Source organism: Engraulis encrasicolus, chromosome 6 (assembly GCF_034702125.1).
Source record: "Engraulis encrasicolus isolate BLACKSEA-1 chromosome 6, IST_EnEncr_1.0, whole genome shotgun sequence".
Lineage (NCBI taxonomy): Eukaryota > Metazoa > Chordata > Actinopteri > Clupeiformes > Engraulidae > Engraulis > Engraulis encrasicolus.
Window position 1 is genome coordinate 37,473,956 of NC_085862.1, and position 22,385 is coordinate 37,496,340.

Below are 22,385 nucleotides of genomic sequence, written 5' to 3' on the forward strand. Positions count from 1 at the left end.
GGACATTGGGGTCTGTGGCGGAGCTATAGGGGGGGCAAGCAGGGCATTTGCCCCTGGGCCCAGGGCCCTCTTGTATTGTGGTTAGGGCCCTATTGTGACCATGGCAAGCCGTTTGAGGGGCCCCATCAGTGTTTTGCCCTGGGGCCCTGTGTGTAATTGTTCCGCCACTGATTGGGGTAATGTGGGCAAACCCAGTGGGTGCCCACAACTGTTCATGAATATACATCAGTGACTACAGGGCATTTGGAACAAAACTGGTCAGAGGCTCCGCCTACTTTCACTGTGCTCGCGTGGAGCTGTCCAATGTACCAGGTATAGACGATTGTTTGGAAAAGAGAACTGTATGGAGCATACATTTCAAGGAATATAAAGGTGGACTATCATGCACACATACAACGTGTTTTAGAGACACAGAGGCTTTGCTTGTCTCACAAGTGCGGATCTACTCATTGTCAGGAAAACATGAGAATCGTGTTTTGTGACCCGAACAGAGCACAGGTAAGTCTTCATGAGTTTGTGGTGACTACAGAGCACTTGTTGCTCAATTTACAGCTCAAGAATAGAATGCGGAATGAGAGAACATTTATTTTCTTTATTCTTGTATCCCTGCGTAAGCTTTACCATTACCATATTTGACCAAAGCCTTGAGTAGAAGTGACACGTGAGATATGCAAATTGCTAACGAGATTTAACGCACTGCTCTGAGAGGGTTAGTCCGACAGATTGACTTTGTACAACTGCACGTGTAGAGATGCTCAAGAGGGGGTAGCTTATCAAGAAATCACTCGGCAAAATAGGCCACGCAGTAGTGTTTGGAAACATTAGATTGATACAAACCACAATTGTCACAAATATGTAACAAGAATGCCAAGGTAATCTTAAAAATGTCTTACTGTACTTGATGTTACTTCATCTAGGACATGTTGTCTGGCAACAGCAATCTTTCTGTTGCGAAATGTTGGAAACCAGAAATGTATGCAGGAACCAAAACAGTACTATGTTTCGATTTTCCTGTGAGCAACAGGAGATTCCTGCAACAGATCACCATGAAAAATAGTGTCATTGATTCACTAGCTGTCTATGATGGCCTCTGTCAGAATGCCCTATGCAGACAGGCTGTACCATTGATCCTGTTTGGAGCTCAGTCATCAACAAGGTGTATTCTAAGAAGTGATGTTTGAACTGAATGCACAGTCTTTGTTTGAGGAAGTTGCATTTTGCAAATGTATCCATATAAAAAGTATAGTCATATGAACAATCACAATCTAAATAGTTTCCCTGTATGGCTGCCTTTGAAGGGGTCAACTAAAGTTAACCTGTTGCAGCTTCAAATGTGACAAAGCATGCAGTGTGGGTGACACTGGCAACAGTGGATGATTAAAGGACAGTATTCCTCTCAGGCCTCCTTCTCACAAGTTGACTAATATGTTCATGCGACATGTTCAAAGTGAACCTGGACAAGCGAAATGCAATGCTGTTTACTGAAATAACAAAACAACAACAAACTAACAGCAAATCTAAGTCCACTAGTCTGCAGTGATTCATCTCCTATTTTCTGGATTACTAGTGAGTGCATTTCTGCACCTGGAAACTGGATGTGCATAGGAACTTTATACTGTTGAATGTTCATGTAGTTTTTGTCACATAGGCGTTTTGTAATTTGGAATGTTCATGTAGTTTTTGGTAAAGTGTTCTTTGATAAAGTTTCCCATGTGCTCTCAGTGTCTTTGTTTATCGACTTGATACTTCTTCATAGTGACCCACTGGCTAATGTACCATCTGTTTTTATATATATTGGGCTTGTTTCCCTTTTCTTGTGGAAGGAAAGTGAAGAGCAGGATAGAAGAGTACTGGGAAGAGAGACTGAGTGCAGTAGGGCAAGGATATGACCTAGGCTGTACTTGAACCTGCATGGTGCCTTTGGGCTACTATCTATACATGGTGGCCTATAGGTGTATCAGTGCCTCTAGTACACCACATCACCTTCCTAACGCAGCACTCTATGTGTTTTCCTCCAGCATTTCATGAATGGCCACATGTGATTGTGTGGGACAGTGCAATTGGTGAAGATGGCGAAGATCTGCACTAAAAAGTCCTACCCAACCAATGGGAGTTCATTACGCGACTCTGATGACAACTCGGACAGGTCAGACTTTTTCAGACAACTCTCATCTGCGGACATAACAAAAGTTGCATTCAGCTTTCTGTTATGGATAAACTGTCTCCAAATACCTCAACATGGTCTTTTTGTATTCCACTATTGGACTGGACCTGCACTACCCCACAAGAACACACACACACACACACACACACACACACACACACACACACACACACACACACACACTGCACCAAGGACTGCACCTTACCTGCACTACCTCAGTCCTGGAACATAAGACAATATAACATGCTGCGTACAATGATGCTACCTCATCTACTACATATATAACTGTTGTTATTATACTGTTACTATTGCAAATTATGAAAGCCCATTGGGAAACTCCAACTCCCATTGTCATTGTGACACAGCACTCCACAGCACACAAGTGAACACTGCACACTGCACACAACGAAATTGCATTCATGCCTCACCCGTGCAAGGTGGCAGCCCTCAGTGGCGCCCCATGGGGAGCAGTGCGGTGGGACGGTACCATGCTCAGGGTACCTCAGTCATGGAGGAGGATGGGGGAGAGCACTGGTTGATTACTCCCCCCACCAACCTGGCGGGTCGGGAGTCGAACCGGCAACCTCTGGGATGCAAGTCTGACGCCCTAACCGCTCACCCATGACTGCCCTGTTATACTGTTACTAATTGCTACTGTTCTGTATCATTTCTATTTTTGTAATATCTATATTATATATTTATCTTATCTTCTGTCTACATTTTCAATGTTAAATGTTAAATGTTTATTATTGACTACTTATTGTTACCAGTCCATCACTGTTACCTGTCCTGTCTTGCATGTTATGTCAGTCTGTAAAATGTCAGTCTTGTATATGTCTATGTCCTGGCATGGTATAGAGAAAAAACGTAATTTCATTTTTCCTTTTATGTCTGTGCATATGAAGAAAGTGACAGTAAAAGCTGACTTGACTTGACTTGACTTGACTTGGATAGTGGATATACTATGGATAAGTGCCTTGCTCTAACTTCTACAGCACGTTGTCTTCATGAATTTAACACACTGAATGTAAACTGAACACAATATTGTGTGTTACAGAGTTGTGAAAGACAAATATGAATCTCAGGAGCATTGATATTCTCTCTCTCACAGAATACACTCCGCTGGTGAGGACACACCCTCCCGGGTGCCAGGGGCAGCCTCCACGGCCACTAACAGACTCCCTCAATCAGGCCAGAGGACCAGCACATCCCCCGGAGCCATGAGCAGGTAGGCCTATACGTAGAATATTACTTCATATGAGACTAGCACCCAGAGTTGTATGATGTAGCAGTAGAAGTACTCTCTTATAGATGTAATTACAGGGAAGCCGATAAGGGGGGACAAAGGGGTCAACTGTCCTGGGCCCTAGAATTGGATCCTCATTACATTGCATGTATTGGGTGAGAGGGCCCTTTCAGATGAGTTTGTCCCGGGCCCAGCCAAAGCTGTCAGCGGCCTTGTGTAATTACAACACTCGTGATATGATATTACAGCCTTTCAACTTTGTAACGTCTTATCACTAGTGTTGTACTTACATCTGTAAGCCTACTTCTACTATATACGACTCTCCTAGCACCCCACTAGTACAGAAGCATGTTACTGTGTGTACTGTATGTGCAGTAGGCCAGTCATCACTGCAAACCAAACCTGTGCTGCTTGGCAGTTGGTTATTTTTGCCATTATGACTAGCTGTCTGTGCGTTACAGTCATTATTGCATGGCTGTTCATCAATGGAACCACGCAACCATTGGAGACAATATGAGACTAGTAGTCATTTACCATGGAATTGGTAAACTGTGATCCCTATTGAGAAATGAGACAGATGTTGGACTATTACAGTAAGCATGTGAACTGTGAATAAGGAGTGGTCCTATAACAAAGCCATGCAATAATGTTAAACATGAGGACAGCTCATAGATATGATACTGCAGGTGTGTGTGAGAGTGAGATGTTAGTGTTAGTGTGTGTGTGTATTTGACCTCTGGCCTAGCAGGCTCTCTCACATCCTGTCCACTCTGCGGGGTCTGGAAGTGGGCAGAAGGCCTCATGGTCCAGACAAAAGGGAGAGGGAGAGGGAGAGGGAGAGGCCAGACTCCCTCCTGGAGCACTTCCGAGGCCCTCGGCTACCTGACCTGCAGCCAGACGGACCTGACAAAAGGAAGTGAGTCTGTGGCTGAGAGAGAGCCGGCGGTGGTCTGTGGCGTAAACCGTGCAATTGAGCTGTCATAGTAGAAAACTCCCGTTAGTGGTCGTTTTTTTCCTAGAAATTTCCATAGTTTCTTTTTAACCCATTTTAGCCTGGAGCGATATTCGCTGGATGCAAGCTTTTCAGATTTGGGGGGGGGGTCCATTTAAAATGTGGGTATGTTAGAGCTGAATTAACACATTCTAATGGAAAATGAGGGTTCTAGCTTTTAAATGCAACTTAGTGCATGTTTTTTATGTGCTTCGGAGGCTGAGATATTTAGGTTTTAATAGGCAGAGGGCACCCTTTCCCAAAAAGGGCTTTGACTAAAAGGGGTTAATTTTTTTTTTTAGTATGACTGTTTTCTATCAGTCAAGTGTTGAAATACTTTGCTGGGATAAATGTGTGAAGATAAGTAGAATTCTCTATCTGGGAGATTATCTATACAATAAATGTGAATATACAGGTTTGTGGAATGATCCTAAACACAATACGCTTTTCACAACTCTTGAACACTTTATATTAATGCTCAAAAAATACTGTGTAGCCTTGGGTTTAGTCTTGTTCCTTTTTATTTACGTATCACATTACAAAATATGTTTTAAGGATTTGCAGTGGACAGAGTAAAACCTACATGGTAAACGTATTTATCTACTCTACCTCATTTATCAAACAGCAGTCCCTGATGTTTACAAAAGAATACAAAGCTCCAGCTTCACTGCTGCTATTTAGAAAATGTGAATGATATGAGATGTTATAACGTTCAAATGTAAATATTTGTGTTTTATTGATAGTGTTGGTTGTTGAATATGACAGGGTAGTCAGTGCAGTAATGTAGGAGGCATTAACAAAATGAAAATGTGTTTCCCCAAAGTAAAACCAATCATTGGCCCCTGGCCGCTTACAACATGAACAACTGCAACAACACAGATGAGTAAGTGCGTTTATATGTCGTGATTGCAACGTAGCACCAGCTTTTTCCATAGCTCCAGCTTTTTGCAATAGATGTGTTGTTCCCTCTGTAGAGTTTAGTAGTGACCTGAGTGCCTAGACGAGGTTATGAGTGTGGATATGCTCTTTCTTCATTAATGAATGAGGCAACAGGCAGATTAAATTAATACAATACAATGCACACTACTGATAGTGTGATTCTAGTAGTGAGTGTAGATGTTTTGCCTTCTAGTTTTACCCTGTATTACACCTGTTGTCTTAAATGCAATGAGAAAAAGTAAACCCCTTTTTGGCATGTAGACTTTGCAGCCACTGCACCCTCTACTGGGCAGATGCAGAAGTAGAATCAACAGTAGACGTCTCTGTGTGGTGTAGAGTAGCTCCCAAGTAGCTCTCCTGGGAAATGAAACATTAATGCTGAAGTCAGCCATTTTGAAAACTTGTCATCTTTAGCAAAAAAGAGGACAAGAAAGATGAGATAAAGAAAGATGAGAAAAAACAGGAGGAGAAAAAAGACGGGGACAAGAAGGAGGAGGAGAAAAAAGACGGTGACAAGAAGGAGGAGGAGAAAAAAGACGACAAGAAGGATGAAAAAAAGGATGACAAGAAGGATGACAAGAAAGATGACAAGAAAAAGGAAGAGGAGCCAAAGTAAGTGAGAAATGAAACAGTGCTTACCTGCTGTGGACAACGTAGATTAGAGAGTAGAGAAGTGTCACACCAGGAGTAGTAAGTAAGCATTGACATGCGTAAACTGTGTACGCTTGTGTACACAAGACTGCTGTATAACAGACTATTTCTGCTTTTTTGCAGGAAAGAGCTCTGGGTCATGGACCCCTCACAAGACCAATACTACCACTGGCTTGGAGTCATTGCTTTGCCTGTGTTTTACAATCTTGTTATGATTGTAACGAGGTAAGCTGTCTCCGGCTAACTGACTTCCAGAGACACAGTGAAGTTATCCCATCTGGCAATGTCTTTGACTAATTGACATGCTATTTGTCTTCCAGGTCCTGTTTTAATGAACTTCAGGAGAATTATACTTATTTGTGGATTTTTTTGGATTACACGTCAGACTTAATCTATCTCACAGATACATGGGTCAAATCACGAACAGGTCAGAAGTCATTTTATCAGCCATACACTGTGTAGACCTACCACAAATTTCACTCATCAAAAGCTTTGTCAGCCAGCATTGTGTGTTTAATTGAGAGTGGGTTGTAACCACTACCATTTTTTTCCCCCACAGCGTTTCTCGAGCAAGGATTAATAGTCAGAGATAAAAAGAAGCTGCGGGACAACTACATTGCCAAATCCATCTTCAAGTATGACATGCTGGCAATGTGTCCCACTGACTTTTTGTTTTACTACTACGGATACAACTGCCCCGAGCTGAGATTCAACCGCCTGTTCAAAATGTCTCGTTTATTCGAGTTCTTTGAACGCACCGAGACCAGAACGAGCTACCCCAATATGTTCCGCATCAGCAACCTCGTCCTCTACATCCTGATCATCATCCACTGGAACGGCTGCCTGTTCTACGCCATCTCGAAAACCCTCGGCTTCGGCTCGGACTCCTGGGTGTACCCCAACGCCAGCCGCCCCGGGTTCGAACGCCTGGCCAGGAAGTACATCTACTGCCTGTACTGGTCCACGCTCACCCTCACCTGTATCGGAGAAGTGCCGCCGCCCGTCTCGGACTTGGAGTACCTGTTTGTGGTGAGCGACTTCCTGGTGGGCGTGCTAATTTTCGCCTCCATCGTGGGTAACGTGGGCTCCATGGTGTTGAACATGAACGCCTCCCGCACGGACTTCCAGGGCAAGGTGGATTCCATCAAGCAGTACATGTCATCGCGTCAGGTCAGCAAGGAGCTGGAAGCCCGCGTCATCAAGTGGTTCGACTACCTCTGGACGGAGAACAAGACCTGCGACGAGAAGGCCGTGCTCAAGACCCTCCCGGACAAGCTGGTAGCCGAGATCGCCATCAACGTGCACTTGGACACGCTGAAGAAGGTGCGCATCTTCCAGGGCTGCGAGGCCGCGCTGCTCATCGAGCTGGTACTGAAGCTGCAGCCGCAGGTGTTCAGCCCCGGCGACTACATCTGCAAGAAGGGCGACATCGGCCGGGAGATGTACATCATCCAGGACGGCAAGCTGGCCGTGGTGGCCGACGACGGCATCACTCAGTTCGTTGTGCTGGGCGAGGGGGCGTACTTTGGGGAGATCAGTATCCTGGGCATCAAGGGCAGCAAGGCGGGCAACCGCAGGACGGCCAACATCCGCAGCGTGGGCTACTCCGACCTCTTTGCGCTGTCCAAGGACGACCTCATGGAGTCGCTGACCGAGTACCCCGACGCCAAGAAGGCCTTGGAGGAGAAGGGTAAAGCCATCTTGATGAAGGACAACCTGATCGATGAGGCCATCGCCAATGCGGGAGCAGACCCGATCGTGATGTACAACAGGATCTTAGCCTTGCAGGGCAGCGTCGACGAAACCACCACCAAGTTCGCCAGGCTTATGGCTGAGCAAGTATCTACCCAAAACAAGATTCGGGAACGGGTCAAAGCCATGGAAGCCAAAGTGAAGTCTCTGAGCAAGGATGAAAAAGAGGAGGTGGTTGATGAGAAAGGCGAGAAAAAATAACTTTTAATTGCTAAACGAAAGAGAAAGCAAGAAAAATAAGGAGGGGATCAAAGACTGGAAAAAAATATATAACGCATTGTACCACAAAACCTCCGCAACCGAGACATTTTGTTTTGCATTTGTAAGAATTACATTTATAGTTTTGTTGAATATCAGTCTGTTTTTTGCATCATGTATATTTCTTAATTATGACATTGGCGTAAAGAAGACTGTGCTCGAGTTTTGTCTACATACTATTACCCTTTTTGCCGTGTCATTCTGTACACATGATAATATGGATCAGGAGGAATGAAAATGTTGCACAGTTTGGGGAACATCAACTTTGATGTTGTGGCAGTATTTGTACATTTGTGTGAAGAGTGGAGCAGGACAGCATGCCTCTTGACGACATTTAAATGTGATACCATGTGTTGAAATTAGTAGCTAATGACTACATCAGAATATTTTAATACGGTTACCACACAATCACCAAAGTGTTTGACATAGTTGGTACTATGGAAAAGGTGCTTCTGCACATTCATTTTTTGTCTGTCCCGAATAGATATAAAGTGTTTTTTAGAGCTTAAGCTTGCCTATCTGCATAAACTGAATTGAACCGAATTGAATAAATGATTTTAAGTGTCATTTCTTTGCACACTGTACTTTATCTAACATCCATAATGCCCAACTCATTAGGCCTACACTACATAATCCCCAACCAATGAGACTGGTCACTGATAATGCCTACATTTAAGTATCAACTGTATTATTGAAAGCCCACCTGAGAAACTCCCATTGTCATTGTGACACGGCACTTCACAGCACACTGCACACAGCAAAATTACATTTGTGCCTCACCCATGCAAGGGTTTGGACTAGCCCTGAATGGTGCCCCACGGGAGCAGTGCAGCGGGACACTATCATCCTCAGGGTACCTCAGTCATGGAGAAGGATGAGCGAGAGAGAACTGGTTAGTTACTCACCACCACCAACCTGGTGGGCCGGGAATCGGACTGGCAACCCTTAGGCTACAAACCTGACACCCTCAAATGCCTACCCATGACTGCTCACCCATGACTGAAATAATTAGTTAGTTTTACAGAAAGAAACAAAAAACAATCAAGACTCAGGATTTGTTTAGGTCACTTGTATTTCAAAGATGCTCAACCACAAATCAACATCTTGAACATCAGCCCTCCACTAATGATTTGTAATAACTGCACCATATATTTCACATGCCATTTCAGCACCAAAACAAGCATTGGCATTTTAATGTAACAATGAACAAAAATCCCTATGTCCGCCACTGGACTTGTACTTGTGTTGGTTTGAAAGTATAATGGCCCGTAGGTTCATGTGTGTTCATCATTACACGTAATAATTGACAATGACATTTAAACTCATAGCTGCTGAAATGTGTAATTACATGCATCACAACCAGTTTATGACTAACACTCAACTCTTCTTCGCGCCTCAAGTGCATTGTGTTTAACATGGACCGTCTGAACAGGAAGGGGATTTAGTAAGTACGCAGTAAATACTTTAAACATAGAGTATGCAGGACCAGGAAGGGAAACAAAAAAAACAACAGAAGCCAACAGTCTAACTGTTTTGTTGTGTTAAGGTACAGTATGTAGGATTATGGACAGAGTAGGTATTGCAACTGTGCTGCTCATTGCAACTGTGCTGCCTATTCCAAATGTGATCTTTTCATGAATATTTACTAAGTGATACATTCATATTTACTGGTCTGACCAAAGTACAGCTAGTTTTGCAGCTAAAGATGTCTATTACACGTAGAAGATCGATTTTATGTATGAAAAAATACATTTTTCAAGTCAAAATGAATACTTCGAAATTGATGGTGGTGGAAAATACTCGTGAAAAAGATAACGTTTGTGAATGGGCAGCATGAATTCTTCAAGTAAACTACTAAAAACATTACCTTTAAGCCCAAAGCAGCAAAATATAGAAGAATCTAGAAAATGGCATTTGGAGATATCCTGAGTAAACTTACAAAAACACTTCTCAAAACTGTGATAAAAGCACAGTTCAATTTTTAAACCAAATGTAACCAACTTTACTAAAAAAAAGTAATAAAACTGTTTCTCTATACTGCTACACAGTGAACCAAACACAACTTTTCCTAAAAGATACAGTACATTATGTCATTAAGCCAGCAGCATTTGACATAACCCCTAAAGGAGAGCATTCACTTCATGCCTGCATTGATTTCATTCTATCACATTTTTAAAGTAAGGCATTATTTCACATTCATTTGTCATCAATGCAATGCATATAACGTATTTCAAGAAAAGCACAATAAAATTCAAAGCAATATTACAAATAGGTAACAACATGATAAGAAATGCATCACATATACTATAATAGCGCAATCATTCCTGAATGAGCCTTGAAAAGAGGAAGGCAATATACCAGGGATGTCAACACATTAGGCTGGCCAGATGGTTTAGTATGACCCCAGACATGTAGAGATTACAAAATAAGAGGAAGAATATCAAAAAAGAAGTATATCTATAGCCCATTACAAAAGTTCTGAGATTTCAGATTTTCAATACTTGAGAACAAATTTGCGTTTTTTGGCTTGGCATTTACAGTCAATGGTCCTGATAAACCCGCTGACATCCACGTCGAGATGATTGACTAGCAATGCAATGATGATATGAAACAGAAATTTGTGATATTTTGCAATTATGTTATTAGTCCGGCCCATTTGAGATCAAACTGACTGTATGTCAACACTTTAGATTTTCTTTTGCCTTAAGACATGTAAAAGTTTTAATCTTTTACCTGACATGTTTCAACTGTGTTACTTCCGTCTTCATCAGAGGGTCACTGTGATGTTGATGAGTGACGTGCTTTAAAATCAGCTGATGTTGCTGTGGAGGTGTGACCTCCCTGTCAATAATGACTGTATGTGGCCCCTGAACCGAAATGAGTTTGACACCCCTGCAATACTGTATATGACTGGCAAAGCATCATGTCACTTCTAAACTTCTAAAAAAAAACAATATCTTTGCTAAAATGTTTATTTTTTGTTCACAGTTAGTATAGAAATTTAGCACGTATTGGTAAGCGTTACAGCATGCCAAAACCTTTGGCGTAAGTGATGGCTTTGAGGAGTCTCTCTCGAAGCGTGTCTTTGGAAGTATATTCTGGAAGCAACAGGGCATTAAAGCAAGTGTGGGATGTAGGTAACCTGGTATAGAGAAGATTTACATTAGACAGACCTTAATAACAATTGCCATATTCATCATTACTAATTTTTCCTTACTGTACCTTTCTGAATCACTGCCGTTTTTTGCAATGATCATTTTCAGTTTCCCAAGGCCGCCCACAGGAGCTCGATTAGTACCAGTGGTGAACTGGAGAAAAAGCTTCTTTTGGTCTTCTCCGAAAGAGTGCAAAACCTCCCAGAAATCTCTACAGAAATGTAAAAATGTTCCTCTATGATTATCATGGTGTACTCAATCAATCAAACACATATGGGTCACTAATACAATGCTACATTAAGGGTTATATTATTTTCTGGTAATGCAAATGGGATTATTTTGAACTATTCCAGAGATGAAATATACTACACAGTCTCACCCCAAGTAGTCAATATCTGAGTACCTTTGACCAGACTGCAATTTTTGACGTCTTGGGTATTCCTTCCACGTCACATTTTGACTATGTCCTCAAAGGCGCCCCCTTGTGGCAGCATAACGTCATTGAGGTTAGGTTTAGGAATAGGTTTAGGGTTAGGCCACATAGTCAAAATGTGACGTGGAAGGAATACCCAAGACGTCAAAAATTGCAGTCTGGTCAAGGTAGTCAGAAATTGACTACTTGGGGTGAGACTGCGTTAAAATATAACAAAGCTTCTAAACTCACTTAACAACTTGAGTCTCTTTGGAGAATCCTCCATCATACTCTGCGTTTTGTTCAAGTGCATAGAAGTCCAGGCTCTGGGAATTGAAGACGTAAAACCATTAAGCATTGCGTAGCCTCTTACTGCAGATGTGGTTGCCGGCGGGCCTATTCACTATTTGCTGGAAATACTCAACTACACCATAACAAGGAAATACACTAGGTTTCAGCACCTCCCTCTGCAACTGGCTGCTGGACTTCCTGATGCAGAGACCACAAGCAGTACGGGTAGGGAATAACACCTCAAGCACCCTGACCCTGAGCACGGGGGCTCCGCAAGGTTGTGTTCTCAGCCCCCTGCTGTTCACGCTGCTGACACATGACTGCACAACGACCCACAGCACTAACCATCTAGTGAAGTTTGCGGATGATACAACACTGGTGGGCCTCATCACTAAGGGCGATGAGACCCACTACAGAGAAGAAGTAGACCTGCTGACCAGATGGTGCAAAGACAACAACCCCCTGCTGAATGTCAACAAGACCAAGGAGATTGTTGTCAACTTTCAGAGGGTCCAAAAACAACTGCCACCACTGACCATCGACGGTGATGCTGTGGAGAGAGTGAGCAGCACCAAGTTCCTTGGAGTGCACATCAGCGACGACCTCTCTTGGACCACCAACACTACATCACTGGCGAAGAAGGCCCATCAGCGTCTCTACTTCTTGCGCAAACTAAAGAAGGCAAGTGCTACACCCTCCATCATGACAACATTCTACAGAGGAACCATAGAGAGCGTCGTGTCCAGCTGCATCACAGTGTGGGGAGGAAGCTGCACGGAGAAAAACAGGAAGACACTCCAGCGTGTTGTGAACACAGCGAAGAAGATCATTGGAGTACCACTCCCCTCCCTGCAGGACATTTACACCGCACGCCTCACCCGAAAAGCACTGATGATCATCAAAGACACAAGCCACCCTGCACACAAACTGTTCAGCCTCCTGCCCTCTGGAAAGAGGTACAGGCGCCTCCGTTCCCGTACCACCAGGCTTGCAAGCAGCACGATGCATCAAGCAATCAAGATACTGAACACTCAACCCACTCTCCCTTCACTGTCAGCCTCTAGCCAGCCAGGCCACTGACAACGCTCCCCCCCCTCATCCCCACCACCATATCTGCGACTGAACATTCCACCTGCACTACTACATCTGTGACTGAACTTTCAACCTGCACTAACTCAAAACATACACATGCACACACACACACACACACACACACACACACACACACACACACACACACACACACACACACACAAGCACACTGCACTTTCTGCACTAAACCCAAACATACACACACTGACACACAACTCATACTCACACACATACACACACACACACGCACACACACACACATACACAGGTACACACACACAGACGCACACCGCACTTTCTACCTGCACTAAACACACACACACACACACACACACACACACACACACACACACACACACACACACACACACACACACACGCACACAAAACACATACAAACACACACACACACACATACTGCTGCTGGTGTATTTAATAAAAACCTTTTTTAATTATTTATTTCTTCAAATGCTACTATTACTATGTCAGAACGCTATAAAGGACTTTTAGGAAAAGCACAACAAAATACCTCCTCTTAATGTATGTTCTCTACAAGTCTTCTGTTGTCCAGTCTTGCACTTTAAATGTCTGTATGAGCAATGTCTACGTCCATACTGTCTATGTCCATGTATGAGTACTGTCTATGTCTATACTGTCTATGTCCTTACCTAGATTAGTCTATGTCTGCATGGGAGAGCAAGAAACGCAATTTCAAATTCTTTGTATGACCAGTGCATGTAAAGAAATTGACAATAAACTTGACTTGAACTTGAACTTGAACAACATTGCTATGACAGTACCGAGAGCCTTAAGTAACAGATTAAGGCATAGCCATTATAATTTTGGTGACAGTACGGTTATAAAATGGGCTCTGTGCAAAGCGGTTAACAGCAGTGTGAACAACAGTGTGTGAGGAAGAATAACCTTGGACGGTGTTACATACCCTAGTTCCACAGATGAGTAGCTCGATCTCATCAGCCCGGAACAGATACTTCAGCGGAGACTCGTTTGTCACCATGTGAAATCCGCGTCTGAAAGCCTTGAACTGCACATCCACACTCTGATTCAGTATGTAATCGGCATACAGAGACACAAACTCCTACATGGGAAATGGGTCAATGACAAGCAGAAAAAATGAGCCAGAGAATTCTTTACAAATCCATCTGATTTATTTTAATATGCACCTAATCAAGATGTAATTCAACATGCAGTTGTCTGTATATTACTTACCCCTCTGTTGTCATTGGTGACCGGGATCTCATCTCCCTTCTCTTTCAAATCATGCGTTACAGGATTTCCAAATAGATCAGTTTGTGATATTTGGAAGGTGAGCATCATGTCTTTCTCCACATCACCTTCATGGCACAGAATATTTTTCAGACTTTGATGTAGAGCCTGAGTTGATGGCGCAAGAACACAAACATAGAAACAATGTTTATTAGCTGGTGAGACCAATGCCTGCTGGCACTGTACTCTCATCAGTCACTTTAGTAGGTACACCTTCCTAGTACCGTATTGGACACTCTTTACCTTCAGAGCTACTTTAAATGCTGGCAATAATACTCGGATATCGACACCAACTTTTGCCCCTACACCATCCAAATATTGCTGTAGAAATCGAGCCTCATCAAACTAGGCAATGTTTTTTCAATGTTCCATTCTCAATTTTTGGTGAGCCTGTGCCAATTGTAGACTCAGTTTCTTATTCTAAGCTGACAGAAGTGGCAACCATTGTGTTCTTCACCTGTTGTAGCCCATCTGCCACAGGCTTCAATGTGCTGTCCTTTCAGACTAGTTCTTCTGCATACCGGCCATTCCTTGGGGCAAATGGTAGGCCACTCATTTGCTATGCGGCCGACCTGGGTTCGACTCCCGGCCCGGGTCCTTTGCCGACCCTTCCCCATCTCTCTCTGCCCACTCACTTCCTGTCACTACCTTCACTATCCTGTCAAATAAAGGCAATAAAACGGCCCAAAAAATCATATATATATATATATATATTTATTTTTTTTGGCCGTTATATATATACACACACACACACACACACACACACACACACACTGTATATTAAAAGTTTTCTGCATACCTTGGTTGTAATGAGTTTCATGAGTTTGAGCTACTATTGCTTTTCCATCAGCTCGAACCAGCCTGTCCGTTTTCCTGACCTCTGGCCTTCACAAGGCATTTTCGCTCACTGGAAATGTTCTCTCTTTCATCCCCTTCTCTGTAAACCCTTGAGATGGCTGCCTGTGCCTGAATATCTCCATTTCTGAAATAGTCCCATCTGCCTTTGTTCCTCATTCTGATGCTTGGTTTGAACTGCAACTGATCGTCCTGACCATGTCTACATGCCTAAATGCGTTGAGTTGCCGCCATGTGATTGGCTGATTAGAAACTTGCGTTAATGAGCAGGTGGACAGGTGTGACTAACAAAGTGGTCAGTGAGTGTATATAGTGCCAGTGCAATACATATATAATATTAAATATCAGTTAGATAAAAAAATTAGAAAGTTACACATTTCTTTACCGGATGCGAGTCAGCTAGGTCCAGAAGGGTCCCCTTCTTGCCCATCAGTTTCCTGTAGACCACCATGGGAAAGTGGACATCCAAGATGCAGTTGTTGTATATGGCCAGCCCCAGGACAATGCCTATCAGCGTGTATTGGCCCTCATTTTCTAGTGAAGATGGGTTAAACCAAAAAAGCCTGGTGCTCTCGTCATAGGTGAACATGCCTGTGTAAGAGCAAAATGTTGTGAACAGTAAACATCACACCAGCAAGGACATAAAAAAACAATATTATTATTGTATTGTTATTGTAGTTATTTTCAAATCCATAGCTTTTTGGTGCACATGCGATCCAATGCACTATTTGTTGAAGGTCATTAGACCTCATTAAAGAGAGTCGGATTAAGACCTAGTTGGACATTATTACCATTGGTAACTAGAAATGCACTCAGAGAGTGCAGACCTCCGCCAAGGAAGTTGCTTGATAGAACATTTGACTATGTTACACCCTATTTTCATTTGAAGTCTTTATGCCTTCTTTTTGTGGAGTTGAGAGCCCTGTCCCACAATTCAATTTGCGGTCACAAGGGGCGTCTAGATTCCTAGGCTAGCAATGGTGAGGACTCTTTAAAAAGGTCCTGGTTCTGGTTCATGATTCGGATCACCACCAGAATTTAATCACTTGTTCCTTGGGCCATTCCCAACAACTCCACAGAGTTTCATCCAAGTTGACAAACAAACAAACAGACAGACAAACCAACGCGACCGAAAACATAACCTCCTTGGCGTAGGTAACAACAAAGTTGATAGAGGCTGTAGATGAACTTCAAGACACCTTACCAATATCTATGTTGAAGATCTCCTCAACAACGAGCTGAAAAAACTCTTTTGACACCCCTCCTTCATCCAGTCCTTGCTCCCCTTCAAATTCCACATAAAGCTGTTTCTTCAGATCTGATGGGTTCTCTTCAGCAATCATGTCAAGCTGAAATGGAATTGAACAGTTTAAAAAATACCAGCATGAAAGTGCTGTATATTCACTTGTTCTAATCTTGAAAGGCGTGTAATTGGTAGTTAGTATGTTAGGTGTGTTGTATGTTATTGACAGAAAAAATAAAATCCTATGGAGCTTGAGTTAACAACACTTAGATCAACAAGATCAGCATTTACCCTCATCAGGGCATCGTCGATGAGATGGTCTCTGCGAACTTTCAGTTTGAAGTAAGGGTTAACTTGCTGTCCCTCCACTGTATTGTAGAGTGCCTGCAGTCTTCGTTCACTGTACATTCGAATCCTGTTGTCGTAGTACAGTCCCTGGCTCTTGGTGACAGCGTTGAGGATGAAGGGACAGGTCATGAAGGCAAACTTGCTCTCTGTGTTGACCTTGTAGAACACATAGTCCTTGTCCATTTCAACCACCTCGTTCACAGGCTCGTTAATGAACTCCTCAAAGGGTATGAGGGGGCACCGGCAGTCAGACACCCGGACACCCAGCTCTATCTCCAGCGGGTCTATCCTGGGGCCCCTGGGACTTCGTTCCTCGTCACCCAGCAACTCTTGCAGCGTCAGGTCGTTTGTGTCTATCAGCAGGTCGTCCTCTTCCTCGTTCAGGTGCATATCCAGCTCGCCAGCCAAAATATTAGCAAAGTAGACCATCTTTAGACACTTGGCAGCACTGGCCACTGTGTCGTCGTCGTTGACCAAGTTGTCATTGTCAAAGTCGTTGCAGATGACTGTGTAGGTGATGACCTGTTGAAATGTCTCGAGTATTCGGATCAGGTGCTCCGTGCCAAAGCCGGACCACAAGCGGGCCAGCCGGGCTTGTCCGGGGAGGGAGAGTTTACTCATGGCTTTGCAGATGAGAGGTAGTGCAGATTCGAGGTACTCTGGACTGTGAAGGTTGGTGTTCTCCATGAGTATCACAAATATGTTGAGGTAGTTGTGGTCAAATGAATATGCATCATGATAGGTCAGCTCACACTCCACATTTGGCAACATGCACACCAGAGCGTTGATAATGGCAGACTCGACTCGCTCATGTGTCAGTATTTTGTTATATACTCTTCTTACACCGTCAATATCAACTGTCACCTCTTCATCATCGTCGTCCTCACTATCACCATCCTCACTTTTGTTGTCACTGCTTTTGTCATCCTTCTTCTCTGCTTCTTTGCCAACTGGTGTTTTGGAAGCAGCAGTAGAAGTGGATGAAGCTCCTTGATTGCTCTCACTCTTTCTTGTGGTTTGTTCTGACTTTACCTTCTTTGGGGCCTCTGACTTGACCTTGCGGAAGCTTCGCATCAGGCACTCGGAATAAGTAAAAACTTTACCCACGGCCCGAACCAAAGGAGTGTAATCTTTTTTCTCCTCACAGACTTCCAGGATCTCGCACACCTTCTCTTCAGTAAGGTAGTTGACATCTGTTAAGTAATAACAATGTAATGACTAAAAATGATTGGCTTTACAAATGATTCAAACTATTAATGCTGCATTACATTCTTTCACAACATACAGGCATTTATGCATGCCTTTATAGGAACAGTCTACCATTTCCCACCTCCTCTTCCAGGGCTGGACTTTTTTACATTTCTGAAAATAGAGGCCCACGAGGGTGCGGGGCGCACCGGGAAATTCACGCTATGCCAGATGGCCAGTCCAGCCCTGTCCCCTTCTCCTGTTCTTGCAGCCATTCTCTGGCTCAGGTGATATGACTTTTGAGCATGTACTACTGCACCTAATAGGGACCAGTTAGTACCGTTCTGGTATCCTGCATCCAGTTCAAAACATGCTGATAAGTCATATCACTCGACAAGGTGCCGCAGCTACACACACACCGTCTGGTGTGAACCAGGCTAGTGTAAAATGAGGATATTTCCAAAAATGCTGGTCTGTTCCTTTAATTACTGAGCTGTCGTTTGCAAGCTGGTATAACACTTACCACTGAAGTCATCCTCCTCCGGACCAAAGTCTCTGTGGTTCATCGTCTACGGCTGCTGTACGAGGGTACTTTATTCACTATGGCCTTCTCCTGTCCTTTTCTTTTGGTGTCTTGGTTTACATTGACATATAGGCAAAGGAATTTATCGCTGTAAGTCAGTAATTCACCTCATGGGCATGCTGTATCGTACAAAGTACTAATTGCTATTGGTAGAGTTGAAAAGCCACGTGGAGTTATAAAGTGAAAATCTTGTTACATTTTGATTCTACCTGTGCACATAATGAAAATGACTTTGCTTGTTCGCTCTCAGTTGGGCTTACTGGAGCATTGTGAAGGAGTAATTCAAGGTTTGTAAATATCCAGAATAGGTATGTGGTTTATTGTTCCTGAAGTCACTGTACCATAGCCTAGTAAAACCAGCCCCTCAAACGTAATTGTATAATTTCATTTTGTACATTGGGTCTGAATTCAGATCTTTCAGCATGGTATTCACAGGTGGAACATACCTAACCAGTCATTGAACAGAGGGGGTGTTTGTGACTACTGACATTAACTGTGTGCTTTGAATTGTAATATCTCAGCAGATTTGTAACTAGGCTAATTGCAAGTGCCACAAGATGTGAATGATGTGGTAAAGGCAGATTCACTTGTTCTATGCTTAAATGCAGTGTAGAATGAAGGGTTTGGTTGACAAGGCTAAATGCTGTCCACCTGTTGTTATTGAATCAATGACATGCAAAGGCATCCTCATACCTGTTGATGATGGCCATTGTGTGATTTGGTGGGGTGGGGTAGTTATTTAATGGTTGTGGTGGCTTTGATATCTCCACTTTTTAAAATGATTTTAATCTTGGTTTAATGTAACTCCATCGATGGCACTTCAAATCTTAAAATGACCCCCCCTATCGCCTGACTACTAACAGGCTGTCAGAAGGTTAATACCACATGCTTACTACACACCCAAAATTCAAAATGTTGCCAGGGGGCATCAGTTCATCATGCCAAAGTACCCCTATTACTTAGATAAATATGTCCTATGACGTGCGAATGATGAAAGGCTCTCGTATCACCCAATTTGTAATCAAATGCAGGTGTGCTTCAATTGATTATTTGAATGCATTTCATGTTGAAGGTAAAAAGCTCGCACGTCCAGGCGTTTGACCTGGGAGCAGGACCAAAACGTATCCAGATAAAAAAGAAGAGAAGTCCGCTACAACCAGGATTTCATGCTCAGAATTATTTTTTTATTTTGACCATGACGTTTCGGGTAGAAATGCATTTCATACCAATAAAGCAGTAGGCCTATTAGTCTTCTATTAGCTACTGACGGAATGTTGCAAACATCAAAATAGCATGCCTTCACATTGTAACATCTTTAATGCTATAAAACAGGCATTACAACATACGACAGGCAATTAAACAAAATCTAAATGCATTATTATAGTGATAGAAATGTTGTTATGCGAACTATCATTTTGCAATAGGCCTGCATGCTTTTGGGTAATAAGAAATAATAACAATATTTTCAAATGACCCAAATAACCATTTGCTTTAGTAAGTAAATGCAGTGCCACACAACAGACATAGACAGGCCTATTTAAAACTTACGGTATGTTAATTCTTAGCCGATTTCACTTTCTCCAGGCAAAACTGAAATGAAACAATTAAGGTATGAGGTTTAAAAAGAAATAGCACTAGACATTTATATACATTTAAACCCTCTCATGATTAAAAACAAAAAAAGAAGAAAAACATATAAAGGGGGGCTAAGTAAGGCCAGTTCATCACGTTTCCCATTGGCTGCATCTGACATTTGTTGGTCACGTGACTTGTGAGGCTACACTGTTGACCGCACCGTGTTCTAACATGTTACTTTGTAACCATTTTTAGATTCAAAGCTTTGTTACATTTCATTCCATTGCTTGAATAGACAGCATTTCAGTAGCCTTCGCAATAACTTCAACAAGTAATTATGAGCTGACACGTTATTAAAAACTGTTAAACACGCAAACAAACAAGGAGTGACTGACCACTGCCTCGCCACTTGTTCAGACATTACAGATCAATGCACTTGTTCAGAGATTATTACACTGTTAGCCTACCCATACTATCTGTCGTAGGCTAATAACGTAAGCTTGATAACCATTACTAGCCTACACATATCTGTATTGTGATAGACGTTATCGTTAGTCTCATTCAAAAAAAAAACCTTTCTAGAGTCAACTGAATTAGCCAAGTGAGATTCATTTTAGCTGCTTGGAAATTTAATCTACCAACTTCACACACAGGCGAGTTCAATACTGCTTACACTCAAAATTGCGACGCAAGGAAACAGGTTACACGTTTACAGTTGTTTCAGAGAAAAATAGTGATCAGTCATATCTTGACTCGGCAAAACTCTTCTCAGCCATCTTGACTTCTGTCGCAACCAGTCGTAATAACAAGTGTCAACAAGTGCGATACTTCCCATGATGCAGCGCTGTCAGAGCTTATTTTGAAATGTCATGCGGCATCAGAGCAATGGACAAACTTTGTTTTTTGTTTGTATAACACGGTGATGGGGAAAGATGTTAATGAGAGCACTTTGCCCACAATTAAATCACCCTAACAACAACTTTTACTATCGTAATTCAATCTAGGAGCTATTGTCTAGGCCTATTAGAAATGAAAAAGGTAGCAGATCATTTAATAACACAGTAGACTGTTATCAAAATTCTGAAAACAATGGATAATTCACAGGAGATTTAATTTTAAGACAGTCACTGTAAACATTGGTTTAGCACCAGCAGATGGCAGATTTTCCACAATCAATGTTATTCCTTGGTTGTAGGCTAGGCCTACAAGAAATGATGGGCATTATATAGGCCTACAGTGTATGAGGCTATTAGGCCAAGCCACATTTAATTGGCAACACACATACAGGTCTACAGAGAGTATGAAACTCATATTGAATTGAAGCTTGCAATTAGGAAGTAGGCTATGTTTGAATAATGTCTGTTGCAAGGAAGCCTTCTCTGCTATTCTTAGGTGCACAAGTAGCCTACCTGGTTGGGATTCTGGTGCCAGACTGCAAAAGAAACATCTGCCTTTTTGTGATGTTTGCTTATCAGTTTGCATTGAATGCAGGGGTAAAAACGTGTTGTTGTTTTTTTTTCAGTGTTATTTATAAATCTATTTATTTGTCAGCGCAGTGCAGCTGAAGCTGTGGCAAAGCTGCATAATAGAAAAGGTGTCTGTTTTTGTGTGGTCTAATGCAGCCGTGGAGAATCAGGATCTCATGAATATAGACAGCTGGTTAGCCCCAAGTCAACAAGGTCTGGGATTGCACTTCACTTCACAATTGACTGAAGGCTCTGAAAAGTGCCATTGACAGCTTTGACTAAGCCTGGGACAAAATCGTCTGAAAGGAGCCCCCCAACCAATATGCGCAATGTAATGAGGAACCCATTTCTGGACCTCTTCTTTCCCTGGGCCCGGGTCAACTTACCCCTTTGTCCCCACCACCCCCTGGTGGCTTCCCTGGCTCTTGAGATGGAAGAGACCTGGCAAAGCAAAATAAAACAGCCACAGAGCAGCCATTTTTTTTAAACACGCTCTGCGTGTTGACATTTAAACACAGTCATACATTTGTGGAGGACAGTTTGTTTTTGGGACACTTTCCTTTATATTGTTGCTGTTCAAGCACCTCAAGCACCACAATGAATGGTTCATACGAGTGATTTGTCCAGTGAAATATTCAGTGGCTTATGGGATTTTTTTTTATGAGAACACAATCTAGTTTGATGTTTTTGAAGCAGATGGGTTGTATATATTGTTTTATAGCAGCATGAATCTGGTTTGGGTTGGTATCATATTTAAAGGGTCAAGAAGCCTCGGCATATCAACATAGGGTGTTAAACAGGGCCTGAATAAATTATCATGACACCCTAAAGGTTATAATAATTTGGTGTAATGGATATGTTTTGTCCCTCAAGCCCTTTATCTAGTATG

General features: G+C 42.6%; 2 protein-coding genes across 2 annotated transcripts; one reads left to right on the forward strand and one right to left on the reverse strand.

Annotated features, from left to right (window-relative positions):
• Nucleotides 1-2,069: 2,069 nt before the first annotated feature.
• cnga3a (cyclic nucleotide gated channel subunit alpha 3a) lies at nucleotides 2,070-8,551 on the forward strand. The gene is made up of 8 exons (XM_063202068.1): nucleotides 2,070-2,146; nucleotides 3,276-3,392; nucleotides 4,159-4,326; nucleotides 5,201-5,284; nucleotides 5,755-5,952; nucleotides 6,115-6,216; nucleotides 6,312-6,418; nucleotides 6,551-8,551. Exons 1-8 carry the CDS (start codon nucleotides 2,070-2,072, stop codon nucleotides 7,942-7,944), a joined length of 2,247 nt encoding a protein of 748 aa, XP_063058138.1. The 3' UTR covers nucleotides 7,945-8,551.
• Nucleotides 8,552-9,028: 477 nt separating this feature from the next.
• ube3a (ubiquitin protein ligase E3A) lies at nucleotides 9,029-20,811 on the reverse strand. Its single transcript, XM_063201512.1, has 11 exons — nucleotides 20,704-20,811; nucleotides 20,004-20,045; nucleotides 18,396-18,505; nucleotides 16,628-17,877; nucleotides 16,298-16,442; nucleotides 15,479-15,684; nucleotides 14,182-14,346; nucleotides 13,895-14,050; nucleotides 11,821-11,894; nucleotides 11,224-11,367; nucleotides 9,029-11,143 (listed from the first exon to the last, which is right to left on the reverse strand). The coding sequence occupies exons 3-11, from the start codon at nucleotides 18,436-18,438 to the stop codon at nucleotides 11,023-11,025; spliced, it is 2,304 nt and encodes a 767-aa protein (XP_063057582.1). The 5' UTR covers nucleotides 18,439-18,505; nucleotides 20,004-20,045; nucleotides 20,704-20,811; the 3' UTR covers nucleotides 9,029-11,022.
• Nucleotides 20,812-22,385: the final 1,574 nt, after the last annotated feature.